The sequence below is a fragment of the Myotis myotis genome, unplaced genomic scaffold (assembly GCF_014108235.1).
Source record: "Myotis myotis isolate mMyoMyo1 unplaced genomic scaffold, mMyoMyo1.p scaffold_m19_p_26, whole genome shotgun sequence".
NCBI classification, from domain to species: domain Eukaryota; kingdom Metazoa; phylum Chordata; class Mammalia; order Chiroptera; family Vespertilionidae; genus Myotis; species Myotis myotis.
The window spans coordinates 3,256,125-3,273,575 of record NW_023416331.1 but is presented as its reverse complement, the minus strand read 5'-3'; the positions used below and the strand labels follow the sequence as shown (position 1 = coordinate 3,273,575).

Below are 17,451 nucleotides of genomic sequence, written 5' to 3'. Positions count from 1 at the left end.
TCTGTGATACATATATATAAATCAAGAAACAACATTTACAGCAATAAGCAAAAACATTATACTTCTCTGGAGGTTGTTTAAGAGACACTGCTTGATGTAGTCAGACACTCTGGTCATGCAGACTTATAGGGCCTTATGCCAAGAGGCTTCAAAGTCAATGGCTCGGGGCCACCCATCAAGACTGGAATCCCAGCAGCATTACAGAGAATGGGCTACTGTCTTCATGGTATAGGGTTTTCCCTCTAAATCACTTAATATTGAGCAGATGGGGAAAGCTCCATGGATTCCAGTTTGAAGTAAGGATACAATGACCCAGAGAAGCTGAGCTGGGTGAAAGAAAAGATGTGGCTACCATCAGTCATGTTGTAGAAAGAAATGTCACCGTCCTCGTAATCCAAGAAAATCACAACCTTTTGTGGACACTTTTCCATCGGGAGAGGCTCTGATAGAGAATTTTTTTGGAGACAACAGGCAAGAGCCCTGTAGTCACATCCCTTCTTCTCTAAGATTCTGAATTGTAATTCCCTGCTGTCTGTGGGCTCCTCATAAATGCCTAGAGTCCACTCATCAGTGTCCTCAATGTCCACCTCCCAGTAATATCTCCCTGACGTGAAGCCTTCCATATTAAGTGTGATGAGGTTGCTGTCTCCTTGCTTGTTACTAAGAGAGAGATCCTGTGTTTCCTCTCTCAAGGTCTCTTTTCTCTGTGTGTCAGAATTGTTCTGGAGAAAAGTTTTAAGATGTAGAGTCACAGGAGCTGGAAGAAAAGAAAGGAAAGGACAACACTGTAAATTTCAGACATCTGCTATACCGGAACCACAAATTAGCAAACGTAGGCTACGTGGTGAAAGACCACTCTTCTGAAATTGTGTTTGGGGAGGTGAGGCTGGGGGGTTAGCTGTGCTCTCCCCGGGGTGCGATGCTACTCATCTGGCCTTATCTCATCCATGCTGCTATCCGTGTTTTGGAAGAATGTCAGTGAGCCAGGGACTGCGGTGTTCACTTGAGAATAATGCTCTTTCCGTGTTTTCTGTGAATCAGACCTACAGTCCTTAATGAGTAATAGGCTCCATGAGGGCTGACCTCTTTAAAGAGAGCAGCCCAGTTACTCTTGCCATTTTGAGCACTTTTTACTAGTTGGGGGTCTCCTCGCAGAGGGGCTGCACTAATTTCTGTTTCAGAACCAAGTGGACTCCACAGAGGAGAAAGCTGGGCCAACAGACAAAGGCAGAAGCACAGTGGAGTAGCTAATCCCAGCAGCAAGTTTCAGTTCAGGTTAACATTTACTGACCTGCATGTTCTTCCCTCTCTTTACCAGAATAATGCTGCCTCCATCTTCGACTAGGCATTGATGTTAGGAAGAGAAAGGGGGGAGGGAGTTAGAAGAGAAGCAAAAAGATAAATAAAGAACTTCTCACCAAGGTCGAAGTGTTCCTTCCTCCAGTCTGAAAAAGAGCAATACCAATTGAGATCAAGATGGACACACAGCCAGGGAATGAAAAGGAGGCGGATTCTTCAACCCTGGCTCATTGCTAATTTTTCTGGACTCTCCTCACTTCCCCCTCCAAGCCCCTCACTCTGGTAGTGTCCAGAAACTACAGGACAGACATAGCTTCCTGTGCCCTGCCTCAGGTTAGGAACCATCACCTAGTTCATCTGGATGCTGGGTTAGGGGACACCTGTAGAGGGTCCCGTGTTCCAGGTGCCTATGCTCTTAAGATCTCCATGGCCCTCCCTAGTGAGGACCAAACCTATCAAATGTCCTTTCATTTTATTTTATTTTATTTGGGGGCTTTTCCCTGCCTGTGACCTCCTCAAATGTGGCTTAAGTTACTCAACTGACCTCTGTTATTTTGACCCCTGTAATCAGTTTTAATGTGTGTGTGTGTGTTTCAGAGACAGATTCCTGCATCTGCTTCTACTCATGGCCACTTCTCTTATAATAAGACCTGTGTTGTTATTTAAAGGTTGGATATTAACATAGAGTCTTAGGATGATAGGCAAATAAAGACATGACCATGGTTCTCGACAGGAGCAGTGTTATGGTCTCTCACAGAACTTCCCTCCTGGAACAAGTATAGCTCCGATACAGAGAATCCTGAGGAACAGCTGAAATCATCCCAAGCTCTTCACCTTAGAAGTAAGGAGACTGAGGCCAAGACAGAGAATGACCCTATTCCTCAGCTGAAACCGTTAAGAGTTAGAGCTAAAACTTCTGTCCTCATCCTCCGTACTTGCTATCTCCCCTGGAATTATGGGAACATTTTTAAGCGTCTTGTGACAGAAAACTCTATAGAAACTGCCTCATTAACTTATATTCTTGTGAGGGGCTCCTCTGACCTCCTCCTATCAAAGCACTTTTCAGGCTGTGTGCACTTGCTAGCTAACTTTCCCAGTGGATTTAAGTTCCATAGGGTCAGAGATAATGGCTCATGCCACCAACATCCAGCACAATGTCTGGCATATGAAATTGCACACACATACGTTCAAAGAATGACCTGATATGTTTTCAAGGTCCAACTCTATTACACACACACACACACACACACACACACACTTTTACTTAAAACCCACACAATACATAGAAGGTATAACAACAATCAATTCCTTCTACCACCAGATAGACATATTTTTAAAAATTTTATAAATGATATTGAGTTATTTGCAAACATAAATCCATCCCTGTATATTGAACTTTACTTTCTTTGTTTCAAATAGGTAAAATCATAGTTAATATATTTCCCAAATTTAAAATATAATATATGATCTGCTCTTTTAAACCTTAATTTCAGTATAGAAATGCTGCTATAATGGGGTACTTTTTATTCTTCCTGAATCTCATCAAAATTGCTCTGAGTTCTGTGCCTTCCTTCTCCATGATGGATGAGCTAACAATTATTGTTGAATCATACCCTATGCGTGTTGTAAAAGTCCCCAGTTAGCAGCTATTTCTCCTCTGTCCTTAGTTTTGGAAAACAATTGATTACTTAAGCATCCAAATACAAAATACTACAGATTGAAACTGAATATATCTTCACAATGTGTGTGTGTGTGTGTGTGTGTGTGTGTGTGTGTGTGTGTGTGTTTTGTGGTTTTGTCTCTGCTTATTGTGCTCAGAATACCAGAAGCACTAGGCAAGATCTGAGGCCAAAGAGTTACTTACCAGGATATAGCAGGGCCTTCTTCCAATCTGAACAGAACAAATCCAGGTAAAACATGTGAGACATTCATCTGGGGCTTCACATGCCTCTCCCTCCCCCTTATTTTCCTTCCACTGATTATTATTGAATCTCTTAGTCTTCCCCTCTGAGGAGAAGGAGCTGAGGAAGTGTTGGGCAACAGGACGTAAGGTGGCAGGGGAAACCAGGGAGTCTTACCTGCCACGTATAAGTTCTTCCGCCTCTCTGGAAGAAACAGCACTCAATGAGAAACCCACAACAGGTGTGAAAGGAGAGCAAGTTCCCCAGGGCATGAGAAGAAGCAAGACTCACCCAGCTCTGCTTCGAGAGTCGCTGAAAGAGAAGATATAAACTCCATCAAGGTGGGTTTTAGCTGCTCCTGAGTTCGGGAAGTAGCTAAATAAATTAAATTTGGCTTTCCCTTAGGGGTACCATAGTAAAGTAGGCAAGAAAATTAGCAGACTTACATGTCAAATCTAACATGACAAGAGCTAAGAGAAGTTACTTGGGAAGTGTCACAGAGCCACAGAAGGCGTGCCCATGCTTCATGGGGTTTAACATTTCTTAGTGGTTTCTGAAGCTTGTGCTTGAAGGAGGAATAGGAAGAGAAGATGGTGGCAGACAGTTCCACAGTTGGAGCATCAGCATAGGCTGGGCACAGAGGCACGGAAGGACGCGGCATGGCCTGAGCCACATGCGGAGGCTCATGGCCACTCCCACAGACCTCCTGGCTTCCCACACAGTTTGCTCCTTCCCTGGGGCTCCTGTGGAATTCTTGGTACCCTGTGCTTTCCTTGAGCCCCTTTGGCAACCTTTCATTTCCCCATTCTCACTGCACAATGTATCCCCAGCTATTTTATAAAGCTCTGATTTGCCCTGCTGCTCCAATTTACCTTTGGCATTCAGTGCCTTTTCCTTTTCATGCTTCATCTGATCACGTTCATCAGATTCATCATCCCTCTTCTTTAGTTCTCTCTCTTTGGCCAGGTGTTCTCTCCAGCCAGTGTAGCTGATCCCGATGAGGAGGAGCACCAGCACAGGGAGTGTCCCAGCCAGGGCTGCCTTCCATGGAGACACCCTGGGAAAGAAGGGCTCTGACATAGGCAGGGACAGACGCAGTGAGGACCACCTGAGGAAAGCCCTACCCTCCTTCCCTCCCCCTACCACACCCCCAGCTGTGCCTTGGAGATTGTGCCTCACTGACCTGGGAGGAAGATGGTTGACACCTTCTCCTGCCCAGAGAGGGGATTCTGGACGGAGCAGGTCACATTGCCTAGAGAGCTGTCCATGACGACAAGTGATGCCTCCACGTGGAAGAGCCCATCTCCATCTTGGGTCAGGGACTCAGAGTGGGACAGGAGCTTCACTCCCGCCTTGTCGCTCCACTGCACCCTGGGGTTTGGGAACCAGCCACCTGAGGAGCACAGCACTCGAATCCCGCCATCCTCAGGCCCCGTCATGTGAATGTGAGGGTCAGATCCCAAGCCTGAGGAGAGAAGGTGTGTGCCTGAGACACGTGGTCTTTGGTGCTTAGGAGTCTCTGAGGCTAAAGGCCACACTGCCCTTCACTAAGCAAATGAATAAACTGAAGCTCAGAGGTCAAGAAACTGCTCACAGCCAGCATTAGGGTGACCTGTGATTCAGTTTCAAAATCAACATAATGCTGGTGCACTATACTTGGACTAAGAGAGCACTGAGGTAATATTAAGAAGAGAAAAGAACAGGAAAAATGAAAGTTAGAAAAAAGAGTTTAATTATATTAGTTATCTTTCTCTCCTGATTGGATAAAACTAATGTTTGGGGGTATCAGTACCTATCTGAATCAATGCTAGTCAATGAATTTTCTGGGATCCTTTGGGGTACCAAAACATCAGAAATATTGCCTTCATTATTGTTCAAAAGTGAACAGGGTATGTACTCTTATTCTCACTGGGAGCTTAGGAAATTGACATTCTGCAAGGTAGTCTGGGTTCCAAAATGATGGCAGATTAAGTAGAAGCTACACTGATACTCTCCCAAGACCAAAGTGAAATTACAACTAAAATACAGAAAAACCATCCTATATAATAAAAGGCTAATATGCAAATTAACTGATAGGCAGAACGACTGCTCACTTTCACATGTAGTGACCACCAGGGGCAGATGCTCAATACAGGAGCTGCCCCTGGTGGTCAGTGCACTCCCACAGGGAGAGTGCCACTCAGCCAGAAGCCGGCTTATGGCTGGCAAGTGCAGTGGCAGTGGTGGGAGCCTCTCCCGCCTCTGCAGCAGAGCTAAGGACCCTGAGGGGGATGTCCACCAGGGTTCCTGGACTGTGAGAGGGTGCAGGCCTGGCTGAGGGACCCCCTCCTCCTGTGCACGAATGTCATGCACTGGGACTCTAGTCCTGAATAATCAACTAAAGACTAGCTGGAGAGAACCCCAATAACCAAGGATGGAAAGTGGACACCACATAGAGACTGGTAGGAAGGGAAGAGGTCGAGGGGGCTGGTTGGGCTCCCACAGGCAGCAGCTAAAGTTCCAGAGGTCTTGGGTCTGATGCCCTAGCCCAGAGCACCAGAACTGAGAAGAAACCCACATAACATTTGGCTGTGAAAAGCAGCAGGGTTTCTGTCTGCCAGGAAGAGATGGCTTGAAATTCAGGCACCCTCTTAAAGGTCCAATACACAAAATTTCGTGTGCAGCCACTCATCTTGGCCTCTGGCAGAGGGGGGGCAGAGTGGACTGGAGCTGTGTGAGGATAATCCAGGGTTGGGGGTCTGGGTTTAGAGCTCAGAAGGCAGCCACCCCAGTTTCCTGTCCTCATACTGCAGAGGACATCCTTCTCAGGGAGACCTTTGCCACCCAGGCAGCTTTGGCTGGAGGGGAAGCAATTGCCCCACACTGTGGGAAAACCACTCACCCCACCCTGTGGAGTCTATGCCTTGCTGTATGTGCCTTCATAGCCTGAGGCTCATTAAGACTGAGAATAAAAGTTAGACGGCAGGCAGAGGAGGATCTCTGGAGGCTTTCAGTCTTGGCCTGCCCTGCTTCTTGGGCCTGGGGCTAGGAAAAGCAGACCTTGATGTACATCTTGTTCTTTTGCAAAGGCACTCAGCCCCAGCAGCGGGAGCCACAAGGTATGGATTGCTGATAGCTCTAAACAAGGTTCTCAGGGCCAGTCGCAAACTGCATCTGCCATTGTCCTGCAATAGACTGAAGGCCTGGGGCAGGGGACAGGGGCAGGCTAGAACTGGTCTGTGGGGACATGAAAGGGATATATGTAATACTTTCAACAATGATTATTTTAAAAAAGAAGAAAACAAAGAAAATATTCTGCAAGCTAAAGTAGCATGTCAGCATCACAAGGAATGCTTAGGAATCCAGACATCCTCATCTTTCTCTTTGCTTTACAGCAGGACAGGTGAGCCAGATGGACATACCTATAACGTGCAGCTCCACAGTGGCCTCCTGGGAGATGTGACCGTCCTTAAACTGACACCGGTACTGGCCATTGTCAGAGGCACGGACGTGGTGGATCAGCAGGGCCATGGCCCCCTTGCCGATGGAGTCCCCCACCAGCTCGGTCCTGCCACGGTATTCCAGCATTTGCTCTCCACCTTGTTCCTGCCCATTCTTGTACACAAGCACAGCGGGGGACAGCTGTGCTCGGTACCACCGGATGTGCATGTGGGCTATACTCTGCTCAGGGGACAGCTGGCAGGGCAGAGTGGCATCTGCCCCTAGCAGGACCATGACGGGTTCAGCTGGCCCCTTCACAGAAAACCCGGGTGCTGCATAAGAATCAGAGAGAGATTAGAGGGGATGAGTGAGGGGAGAAGAGATGAAAGACCCATCTGCATTTCTTTATTTAGAGACCCATACATATTTTCTTACTTGTATTACTTTCCAAAAAGTTAATACATATTTTTAAATTGATTTATATATAAAAATCTGACTTCTTCAACTGTATTCCCCTGAAGTAACAACTATTTATAGTTTGGTCTTTGAGAAGGCATTTTTTTCTATGCATTTATGTGTGAATTAGGTAAAGCCAATGTAAGAGATTTATTGATAATTAAATATGGCAAAGTAACTTATTAAGCATTTCTCTTTTGTTGTGGTGGAGAGAGGGATATTGAAAGGTACTTCCCTCGTCATTCTTCCCTTTGCCTCCCAGCACTCTGTTCCTAGAAGGATAAGTAGATGTTTCTGACCTTGACATTTAGGTTACTGAATGTTGGGTTGGGATGCCGGGAGGATTATAGTATATGGCTATCCCAAGGTGAAAAGCAGAATTTATAAGGTAAGGTAAGCTATTTTAGGTCTTTTATTTTTAATAACTATGAAGGCTTGGAATCATAGAGAATATTTTTTTTCATACAAACTATTTTCTTGAATGGATAAAGAAGATGTGGTACATACTAGTATACAGAATGGAATATTATTCAGCCACAGAAAATGGAATGAAATCTTACCACTTGTGACAACATGGATGGCCCTACAGGGTATTATGCTAAGTGAAATAAGTCAGACAAACAAAAGAAAAATATCATGGTTTCACTTATATGTGAAATCTAATAAATACATAAATAAATAAATGAAAACAAGAAAGATGCATAGATACAGAAAACAAACTGTTGGTTGCCAGAGGGTAGGGGTGGTTAAGGGGCCTGGGTATAAAAAGTGAAGGAATTAAAAAGTACACATTGGCAGTTATAAAATGGTCTCAGGGATGTAAAGTACAGCATATGGAATGTAGTCAATAATATTGTAATAACTAGGTATGGTGTCAGGGGGGCACTAGACTGATCAGGGGGAACACTGTGTAAATTATGTAATTGTCTAACCACTATGCAGTACACCTGAAACTAATATAATATTGAAGGTTAACTATAACTGAAAATTTTAAAAAATATTTTAAATTTAAAAGTAATATGCCGAAACCGGTTTGGCTCAGTGGATAGAGCGTCGGCTTGCGGACTGAAGGGTCCCGGGTTCGATTCCAGTCAGGGGCATGTACCTGGGTTGCCGGCACATCCCCAGTAGGAGATGTGCAGGAGGCAGCTGATCGATGTTTCTCTCTCATCTATGTAACTTTCTATATCTCTCACTTCCTCTCTGTAAAAAATCAATAAAATATTTTTTTAAAAAAATAATAATGTAAAAGATTTACTGAGAGAAGTGCAAAACTTGGATGCCAGTGGTTCCAGGTGTTAAGAAGCAGGGCAGTCCTACCAGAGTAGAGGGCTGGATCCCCAGGGAAGGGAATGAGGATGCCTGCAGGCCTAAATGGGAACTTTACCTAAATTATAAAATACCCCTTTTTGTCAAGTCACTTACAGACATCTGCCTGAAAGCTGTTTTGCCATAGAAAACCATGATGACTAAAAAGTGACTGGTGCCCCCTGGGCAACATCTGCATTTGGAGGCCCAGGATCCTGTGGATCCTGTACATGGTTAGGATTTAAGGGCCGGCAAATGCAGGGTGGGGTGGGAAGGGTTCAGAAAGGCATGCTGTGTGGGTGCTCAGGAGGGCTGAGCACTAATGGCAAAGGCATGTGACCTGAGAGAAGAAGCTCCTGATTGGTCTGTCCCAGGAGCGTGGATCAGGCAGTCCTGGACAAGGAGCATGACACTGGCCATTAGGCTGGACTGAGCCAAGACCCCTTCCTTTCCCTTCCTGCGTACAACCCAGGGAACTGGTATAACTTGAAGGATATCTATTCCTTACCAACTGTACTGGGCTGTTGGCCATACATGTTACATGAGCCATTTAATTTAGAAAAAGGCATTGGCATTTCTTAAAGCCATGATGAACTGGAAAATATCATTCTGCTTCACATAAATGGGGTCATTGTGTATCAACTTCTGCAATAGGAACATGCAGCTATTTTAGTATAGAAAGTCCTAAATGTTGCCACCATCACATTTAAACTTTCCTACATCAATTATGACTACAGACAGCCCCACAATAAACACTATCCTATATAATAAAAGGCTAATATGCAAATTGTCCCCTTGACTGGGCGTTTGACCAGGGGATGGGGCTGGCCAGCCAACCACCACAGCTCCACCCCCTGGCTGGCCTGGCAATCGGCCCCCATTGGGGTGGTCTGGCCAGACCCCACATAGACAAATTCGTGCACCAGGCCTCTAGTATATAATAGGTGTACATATGGGAGAGCTTATCTTTAGGGTACATTCTTGTAGGATTGCTGAGTCAACGTATATGGAAATTAAACATTTGATACTCACTGCCTAATTGACCTTAAATCAGAGGTAAAAATATCATTATTATAATCTCATAGCTGGTTTATCTTTAATCCTGGTGTCTGAAAACTTTATACTGAAGGTCCTTTTATTATATAAAGGAAAAAACTCATGTCCCAGAAAAAATAAATACCTTTTCCCAAGATTATAACCAGATAGAGCTCAGGGGTCTTGAGTCCAAAGTCTTTGTACACAGATTGAGTTTTCTTGGCAGTGTAAACATCATTTTACAAACATTTACATCAAAATTAAACAGACTAAAATCACACATATTCAATAAAGATTTAGATAAATATTACAGCTTTGAGTTTTATGAGGTCTAACCACAGGAGTAAGGGACATTGACATGAAGGCGATCACCCCATTCCTGGCCCAGCCCTCCAGCCCCTTGCTGGCAGCAGACACAGCCACAGTCCCGGATAGAGTGTGACCTCTGGATAGCCTGCTTTATCCTCACAGAAGAACCATTGAAAACAAGGCAAAAAGTAAAAAGCTCGAGGGAGAACACGGACCTGCGGAGCACCATGCGGGCACCTGGAGGAGGAGGACGAGGAGGAGACAGCCAGCGGCACGGCCAGGAACACCCACCATCTTCAGGGCAGGAGGCAGCACGGGACGCACACTGTTCACTGAGGGAGGAGGGTGGGCTGAGCAGAGGGTGAGAAAGTCCACGGGGTGAACGGTTTAGGAAAAAGTCCCCTCCCAAACACTGACTTTCGTACGCAGGGTTTTGTCTGTTGTCCCTCACAGGCCTTCCGATAAGCACCACCAACTCCCACCCACCTGCCAATGGGTTTCCTTTCCTCTTTTTCCTGAAAACCAGCTGTTTCCCCCGCAGGTGTGGACAGCTGTAAACCGTCCTCTTGTGTCCTGTGAGCTGTCTGCTCGCCTGGGGACGCGCCTCTCACCAGGGCTCTCTTGAAAGAGAAAGCCCTGAGTTCAACGTTGAGAAACAAAGTCAGACACAAAATCAGTCCATTCTCTCAGCCAATCTATCTTTCTCCTTCTTGTCATTCATTCATTCATCCATTCATTCACTCACTCATGCCTTCATTGATACGTTTTTTATTTCTTTTGACCACAAACAGCTCTTGTGGCTTAGCTCCCTAAGGAAGGCAGTTTTCTCACCATGTGACCCTGAGGTCAAGCCCTCCCTTTTCCAGGACCCACATGCCCCAAAGACACACCTGTGCATCCCACACCTTTCTCTCTCACCATCCAGACTGGGCCACAGGGTGGGTGTTCCTGGAAGCCCCGGGTCTTCTCCGTGCACCCACAGTGCTCGCTCCAGAGGCAGTTTGCACCTGGCTGTCCTTGTGGTCAGCATCCAAGGCTGTGGCTGCAGGGGCCGGGAGCAGCAGGCTTCAACCCACCCTGATTGGGAAAATATCCTCAGGAGGAGGGCAAACAGGGCTGCCAGGAGGCACTGGCATTGGCATGCCTCTCCGAGAAGGGTCTGATGAGAAAGGCACAGCCTGCCTCCACTCTCTAGTTACTTCGAAAGTGGAGGAATAAAGGCCATCACGGTGGACTTTGGACTGAGCTGAGTATGGAATGATAAGAACTCTCAAGTTGCTTCGGTGGAAAATGCTCAGTGCAGCTCCTCCTCCTGCCTGCAGAGGGCGGCAGTCACATATTTCAGAGAGGAAATCTTCCTGTAAGATATTCAGGTGTTGGTCCTCCCAATGTTCAGTTCACAAATGGGACTGATTTAGACAATAAGACCAACAGGAGCATGCTTCCCTTTGGGGAGTAAAACCACACTCTGAAGGACATTGGAAGTCGTGTGCAGAGCTTTGGGGGAAAATAGGAGGTCAGAAAGGGGAGGCTCTGTGCTCCAAGAACCTTAGGGCTCCCAGGAGTGGAAAGAAGCAGTAGCACAGCTGTACAGTGCCAGACATGGAATGTGCTCAAAAAGTGTTTTCTTTCCATGCCACATACTTTCCAAGTTCAATCTGATTCTTCACCTGCACGTCACTACACCTTGCTCCCTCACAAGGTTTACAGATAGAGACACAACTAGCCAGTGCATAAACATTACTGTGGGAGCCAGTAACAGTCTGGCCAAAGGGACACCAAACACCTAAGTTCTCTAGAGACAGTGAGGTGCATTCAGCTTTTAACAAATTAAATTTCTGAGATCTAGTTTGCACACAATGGAAACATGGTTTTGAAAAGACATTTCAGTGAGGTTTTACAAATGCTCACACTCATATAACCACCACCTGGATCAAAATGTGGAGCATTTCCATCAGTTGAAAATTTTCTTCATGTCCATTGTTCGCCAGGACAATCCAGGACAAACAAAAAGAATCTGATGCAAATCACTATAACTTAGTCTTCCCTGTTCTAAAATTTCAAAATAAGGAGAAAGGAATCATACATGATATGTGATTTTGTGTTGGTTTCTTCAGTTAAACACAATTTTTTTCGAGAGTCAGCCACGTTGTATGTATTGGCACTTTTTTATTTTTATTGCTGCATGATATTGCATTGTTTGACTAAAGTAAAATACGTTCTTCCACCGCTCTCTTCAGGGCTGCCCCCCACTCGTGCCTCCCTCCTCGTGCATTCAAGCCCTTTCACACCAGGCTGGGAAGCCTCTTCTGGTGCACTTGGGCCCTGACCCCACCTAACAGTTAGGTCTGAAATGTTGGAGAATGGGAACGGAACACTGAGGGGAAGAGAGGAGAGTTGAAACACTACTTGCCTCTTTTGTTTACTTTGAAAGTTATGATATGTGTGTGTGTGTACTCTGTTTTAAACGTCAATATATTAATATACATTTCCAGTGAAACTGAAAAAATACATTTGGAAAATGTATATACATACCAGATATTTTCCACAATAATAGAAAATTGTTTGAGTAGAGTCCATTAATCTGTGGAAAATATTTTGAGTGAGTTATATTACACACACATCAGTGTTTGTTGTTTAAGAGAGAAAAGTGAGGAGAAAGAGAGAACTACAAGCTATTCATCTCAAAAAACAGTTTTTAAAACAGTGTGAACAGAAAAAAAACAGTGTGAACAGTATAATTCTATTTGTTTAATAATTACAGAAGAGTAGACATCAAAATCACACAAAAAATTAATGATAGGGTATTTATTTCTGAATGGTAGAAATATGGGTATTTCTATCTTCCTATCTAATAATAGACAAACATGGTAATTGACTGTACCTTCACTATGCTTCCCATTGGCTAATCAGGCAATATGCAAATTAACTGCCAACAAAGACAGCAGTTAACCACCAACAAAGATGGTGGTTAATTTGCATATGTGGGCACCATGCTGGGAGGCGAAAGGGGAAGGACAGAAGAAGCTGCCTGCCGCTGATGGTGATCAGAAACCCAGGCGGCAGGCAAGAGCCAGGGGGCAGGGCCGCCTTTGCTGTGCCCCCAGTTGTGATTGGAGAACCGGGCCGCCATTGCCCCGCCCTCCAGCTGTGATCAGAAAACCCGGGCACTGTTGCCCCGCCCCCCAGCCATGATCAGAGAACTGGGACGCCATTGCCCAGCCCCGAGCCGGTGATCAGAGAAGCCATGCGGGGCAGGGAAGAGGCGGCCCTGACCCCTGTGTAGATCGCGAGCACCTTTCAAAACTGCAAACCCCATGAGACCGGGTCCTGACCGCCAAGTAGATCATGAGCACCTTTCAAACTGCACGGGTAAATCCCCCTGAGACTGGGTCCTGACCGCTATGTGCCACGAGCACCTTTCAAACTGCTTGGGTAAAACTGGTGAGACTGGGTCCTGGCTGCCACATAGATCACGAGCACCTTTCAAACTTTGAGGGTAAAACCCCCTGAGACCGGGTCCTGGCTGCTACATGCCGCCATGTAGATCGCGAGCACCTTTCAAACTGTGCATGTAAATCCCCTGAGACTGGGTCTTGACCGCTAAGTGCCATGAGCACCTTTCAAACTGCAAACCCCCTGAGACCGGGTCCTGGCCGCCACACAGATTGCGAGCACCTTTCAAACTGTGTGGGTAAAACCCATGAGACCAGGTCCTGGCCTCTACGTGCTGCCACGTAGATCTCGGGCGGCCAGCATCCACCTCTTCCCTGCCCCCACCTCCCGCACTTCCCCGCCAGTGATTGGAGAAGTACCTGTATTTTTTTTTCAAAGTACCTGTATTTTTAATAATTTCTTGACATGGTAAAAGAATTTTACATTACAATCCAAGGGTGTTGGGGTGAGGAGAAGGAGCAGCAGAACAATCCAGCAAACAAAAAGGGAAACAGAAATGCATGGTGGAAGGGATTTGAAGGGTGGGTAGGGGCATTGCCCAACTAAAATGCAATTGGTTTGTTACTGAGTACTATTCATGGGAAGACAGCATCCTGACTCCTTCTCTAAACAGCATATTGGGAGTAAATATGATGCATCCAGGTGGAAATATGATTAGGGGTTAGAAGACAGACAGGGAAAGAAGAAGTCAGAAATAGACACTGAGATAGTTACTGGTTGGCTGGCTACAAATACTGACTCTCCAATAGTGATAGAATAAAAAAGTGAGGGATATCTCTGGAAGATTCAAGAGATAGGGGGCAACTCTTCTATGGTTTTGACTTGCCCAGCAGATTTCCACATACACATGTGTACACATCTATGTTTGCATGCACACACATATATACATAACTGACTGCCCTCCCTGGAAACACAGAAGAAGAAGAAGCTGCCAGAAGAAGAAGCCACCCACCTTTGGTCCAGGTGACAGCACCTGCGGCTGGCTGCAGCCCAGGAGATGGATAAGCCACCCGCCCGAGGTCCCAGGCTGCAGCCACCTGGAGAAGCTGCCAGCCTTGTGGTCCAGGGCGCCAGCACCTGTGACCAGGGAAATAGGTTCCCTCTTCTCCTACTGCAGTCATTACTTCAATATTCCCCTTCTGAATTTCTCTCCTGTGCTGCAACCCAACTCCACTTTTCATCGGAAGGATACAGAACAGAGAGAGCAGTGTTAAAAGCTTACATTTTTAAGCCGGTAAGGTTGGTACTGAAACATATAAATGGAAAACTAGAGTCCTTAAGATAACAAAGGCTACAAAGGACAGGGACAGTGCATGACCTATTATATCCAGCAATCCATACGGGGACTGAAAACTTTGCAATGATGACAATTAGTGAAGATATGAATCAACTAAAATAGTTGACAGGGACAATTCTTCCATCTTTGAAAATATCTACATCAAATCTGTTTAGATTTTCATCTGCATAATATAACACATTCTGACAAGACCACCATCACCACCAATGTGGTCAGTGTTGTGCCGATAAATGTTTAATAACTGAGGGGACCCCCGCCCCGAGTGCACAAATTTTTGTGCTACTAGTCTATTATATTTGCTTATTTCTAATTTCCAGATTTCTTTAACATGAAAAAGTAAAGAAAAATGTGAATAGAAAGATTTTTAAAATAAAACTGTGAAGTGTAAAAGTAAAGATTCATTTGTGGGAGATGCAGGATTTGAGAACCAATCAACATTCTTGGGAATGAAAAACTGGCTTGAAATAGAAACCAAGTGGGAGGGGCAATATCAGAGTAGACAGCACTGAAGATCAACACATCAGGCTGGAAAAGTGGAGTTACTGAATTCTCCCAGAATACAGAACATTAAATCAGAGGCATACTTTAGGAAGCACAAGTTTAGGAGCAACAGATCCAGAATGTTAACATTCAGCTCATAGGATTCCCCAAATAGAAAGAAGGAAATTAAGGACAAGAACCAGGTCTCTGGATTGAAAGGACACTTAAATAAAGTTGGATCATTGGAGAAAAATGGGTCATTTATACATGAAATCTTGTAAAGTTTTAGATCTCCAAAAAAAGATAAGCAAACAAAAACCTCAAAGCTTCCAGAGTCCTCCATACACCTGTCATTAAACATTCGCTGCTAGAAAACAAATGAATATAGGCTTTACTTCCCTGAGCAGAAGCTACAATTATCTAAGGCTCAAAACTATCATTTAAGTATAAAGCAAACAACAACAAAAAACAAACAAAACAAAACAGTAAAGTTCTGGACAAGCAAGGAATCAGAAGTTCTCTCTTCATAAAACCTCTCATATAAAGAGAGAAAGTTGCACCCTAGCTCAGTGGGTAGAGCATCGGCCTGTGAACAGAAGGGTCTCAGGTTCGATTCCGGTCTAGGTCACATGCCCGGTTGAGGGCTCAATCCCCAGTAGAGAACATACACGAGGCAGCCGATCAATGATTCTCTCTCATCATCACTGAGGTTTCTAACTCTCTCTCCCTCTCCCTTCCTCTCTGAAATCAATAAAAATATATACTTTAAAAAAATAAAATAAATAAAGAGAGACAGTTACAGGTTTCAATGCAGGGGCTTGGAGCAGGGTGAACATATGGATACTTCTAGGCTTGGTTTTCTCCTCCTCTGGGTGGTCACTGTTATTTGAGTTGGGGTAAGGTGGGAAGTAAGAGATTTGGCAGATGTTATCTGCTGAATTTAACCACCTAGAAATAGAGGAGTCACCTGCTGATTTGATCTGTTTTCTTCTTTTCCGGGCAGCCCTTCGAATAGAGTAGTTGTCTCCAGGGAGACTGTGTGGCTTTCCTGTGGTGGTGACAGACTTTTGGTATTTATTTTCATAAGCAAACCTAGGAAAAGTCTGACACTGAGCAAGGTGGAGGAAGGGGTTAGATAAGTGTCACACTGAGTCATCCTACTAATCCATCTTAACTGCCTAAAGTGGATGTGTATTATTCAACTTAAGAGAAGTTGTTGAATCTTACCAAGTCATAAAATAAATGATTTGATATCGCATAGTTGCTATTTATTTAAAACCTCTATCACTTCATTTATATGTTTGCAATAGTCTGTTCATTTCTGATTTATTACAGTTATAAATTTCTTTTTGAGGTCTCAACAGATTTGGCATTTTTTAATTCTGCTGTATGTTGTCAGCACCAAACAACCTAAAAAAGTATGTGTGCTTAGCAAATGTCTGTATTTGAAAGAGCATCTTGCTTCTTGGAGTGATTTCTACCTGAATGTTTTTATTTCCAAATAATACTGGCATTTCACCAATTTTGTTAGGCTATGTCTGGTGTGTATTTGTTTTTCTGTGTTTCTTATAAGCCATATATAGATGTTCAATATTATATCCAGAATTTTAAAAATGTACCTGCTTAAATTCTTTCAGGATCTAACTCAGAATTGTTCTGTCTTTCTAAACAAGAAACACAATTATTCTAGAATTCATAGAACTTGGAGGACTTTTAAAATTAAAAAGAATTGTGAAGACCCATGACAGCAATGTCACCCTTACCTCTCATAGTTACAGCAGGAAAGGAAGATAAAAGGTTTCAGAAAATCACCTTCAGAATTTTATGCTCTTTTCCTTTTATCCTGGACAAAATGGAGAAATGTCAATGGAGAGAATTTATAAGTCTGGGAGAAAGGGAGTCAGAAAGCATGGATGTATTTTTAATTCCCTGTCTAATAAATAAAGGGCCTAACTGGCAGGTATTATATGTCAATTATATCTCAATAAAACTGGGAAAAATAAACTAGAAAACAATAGGGTAGCAGCTATATTGAAGTGAATGAAGCAAGACATTAAAAGAAAAATTGCTAACAACTTACAGAATTTAAAAGTTACTGGCAGTCTTCTAAGTGCTTTACATGTATGAATTCATATAACTATCACATGAAACTTAGAGTAGGTACTATCATCAAACCCATCGTCATATAAGAAAAGTGAGGCACAGAGAGGTTGTATAAGTTGCTTAAAATCACCAGCTTGCAAATAGCCTCACCAGGATTTTAAGTCAGTCAGGCAAGTTCTAATATCATTGCTATTAACTTGGGTAATATACCTCTCAGAAAGAAAGAAAACACTTATTCCTGATTCTCTCTATAGCTCATAAGTTGGGAGTGTTAGGGTCAAGTCTCGGATAAACCTCTGGCAGGACCACAAACAAGTATCAGCTTAGAGGGCAGAGCCTCTTGGCATAATTATAGCCCTCCCTAGTTCCTTCCCAGGTAGCTAATGA

At 44.2% G+C, this 17,451-nt stretch overlaps 1 protein-coding gene across 1 annotated transcript; it reads right to left on the bottom strand.

The window, feature by feature from the left end:
* Window positions 1–251: 251 nt before the first annotated feature.
* LOC118679498 (butyrophilin-like protein 1) lies at window positions 252–8,920 on the bottom strand. Its single transcript, XM_036356274.1, has 8 exons — window positions 8,893–8,920; window positions 6,602–6,952; window positions 4,384–4,665; window positions 4,055–4,273; window positions 3,378–3,404; window positions 3,164–3,190; window positions 1,419–1,445; window positions 252–757 (listed from the first exon to the last, which is right to left on the bottom strand). The coding sequence occupies exons 1-8, from the start codon at window positions 8,918–8,920 to the stop codon at window positions 252–254; spliced, it is 1,467 nt and encodes a 488-aa protein (XP_036212167.1).
* Between the last annotated feature and the right edge of the window lie 8,531 nt (window positions 8,921–17,451).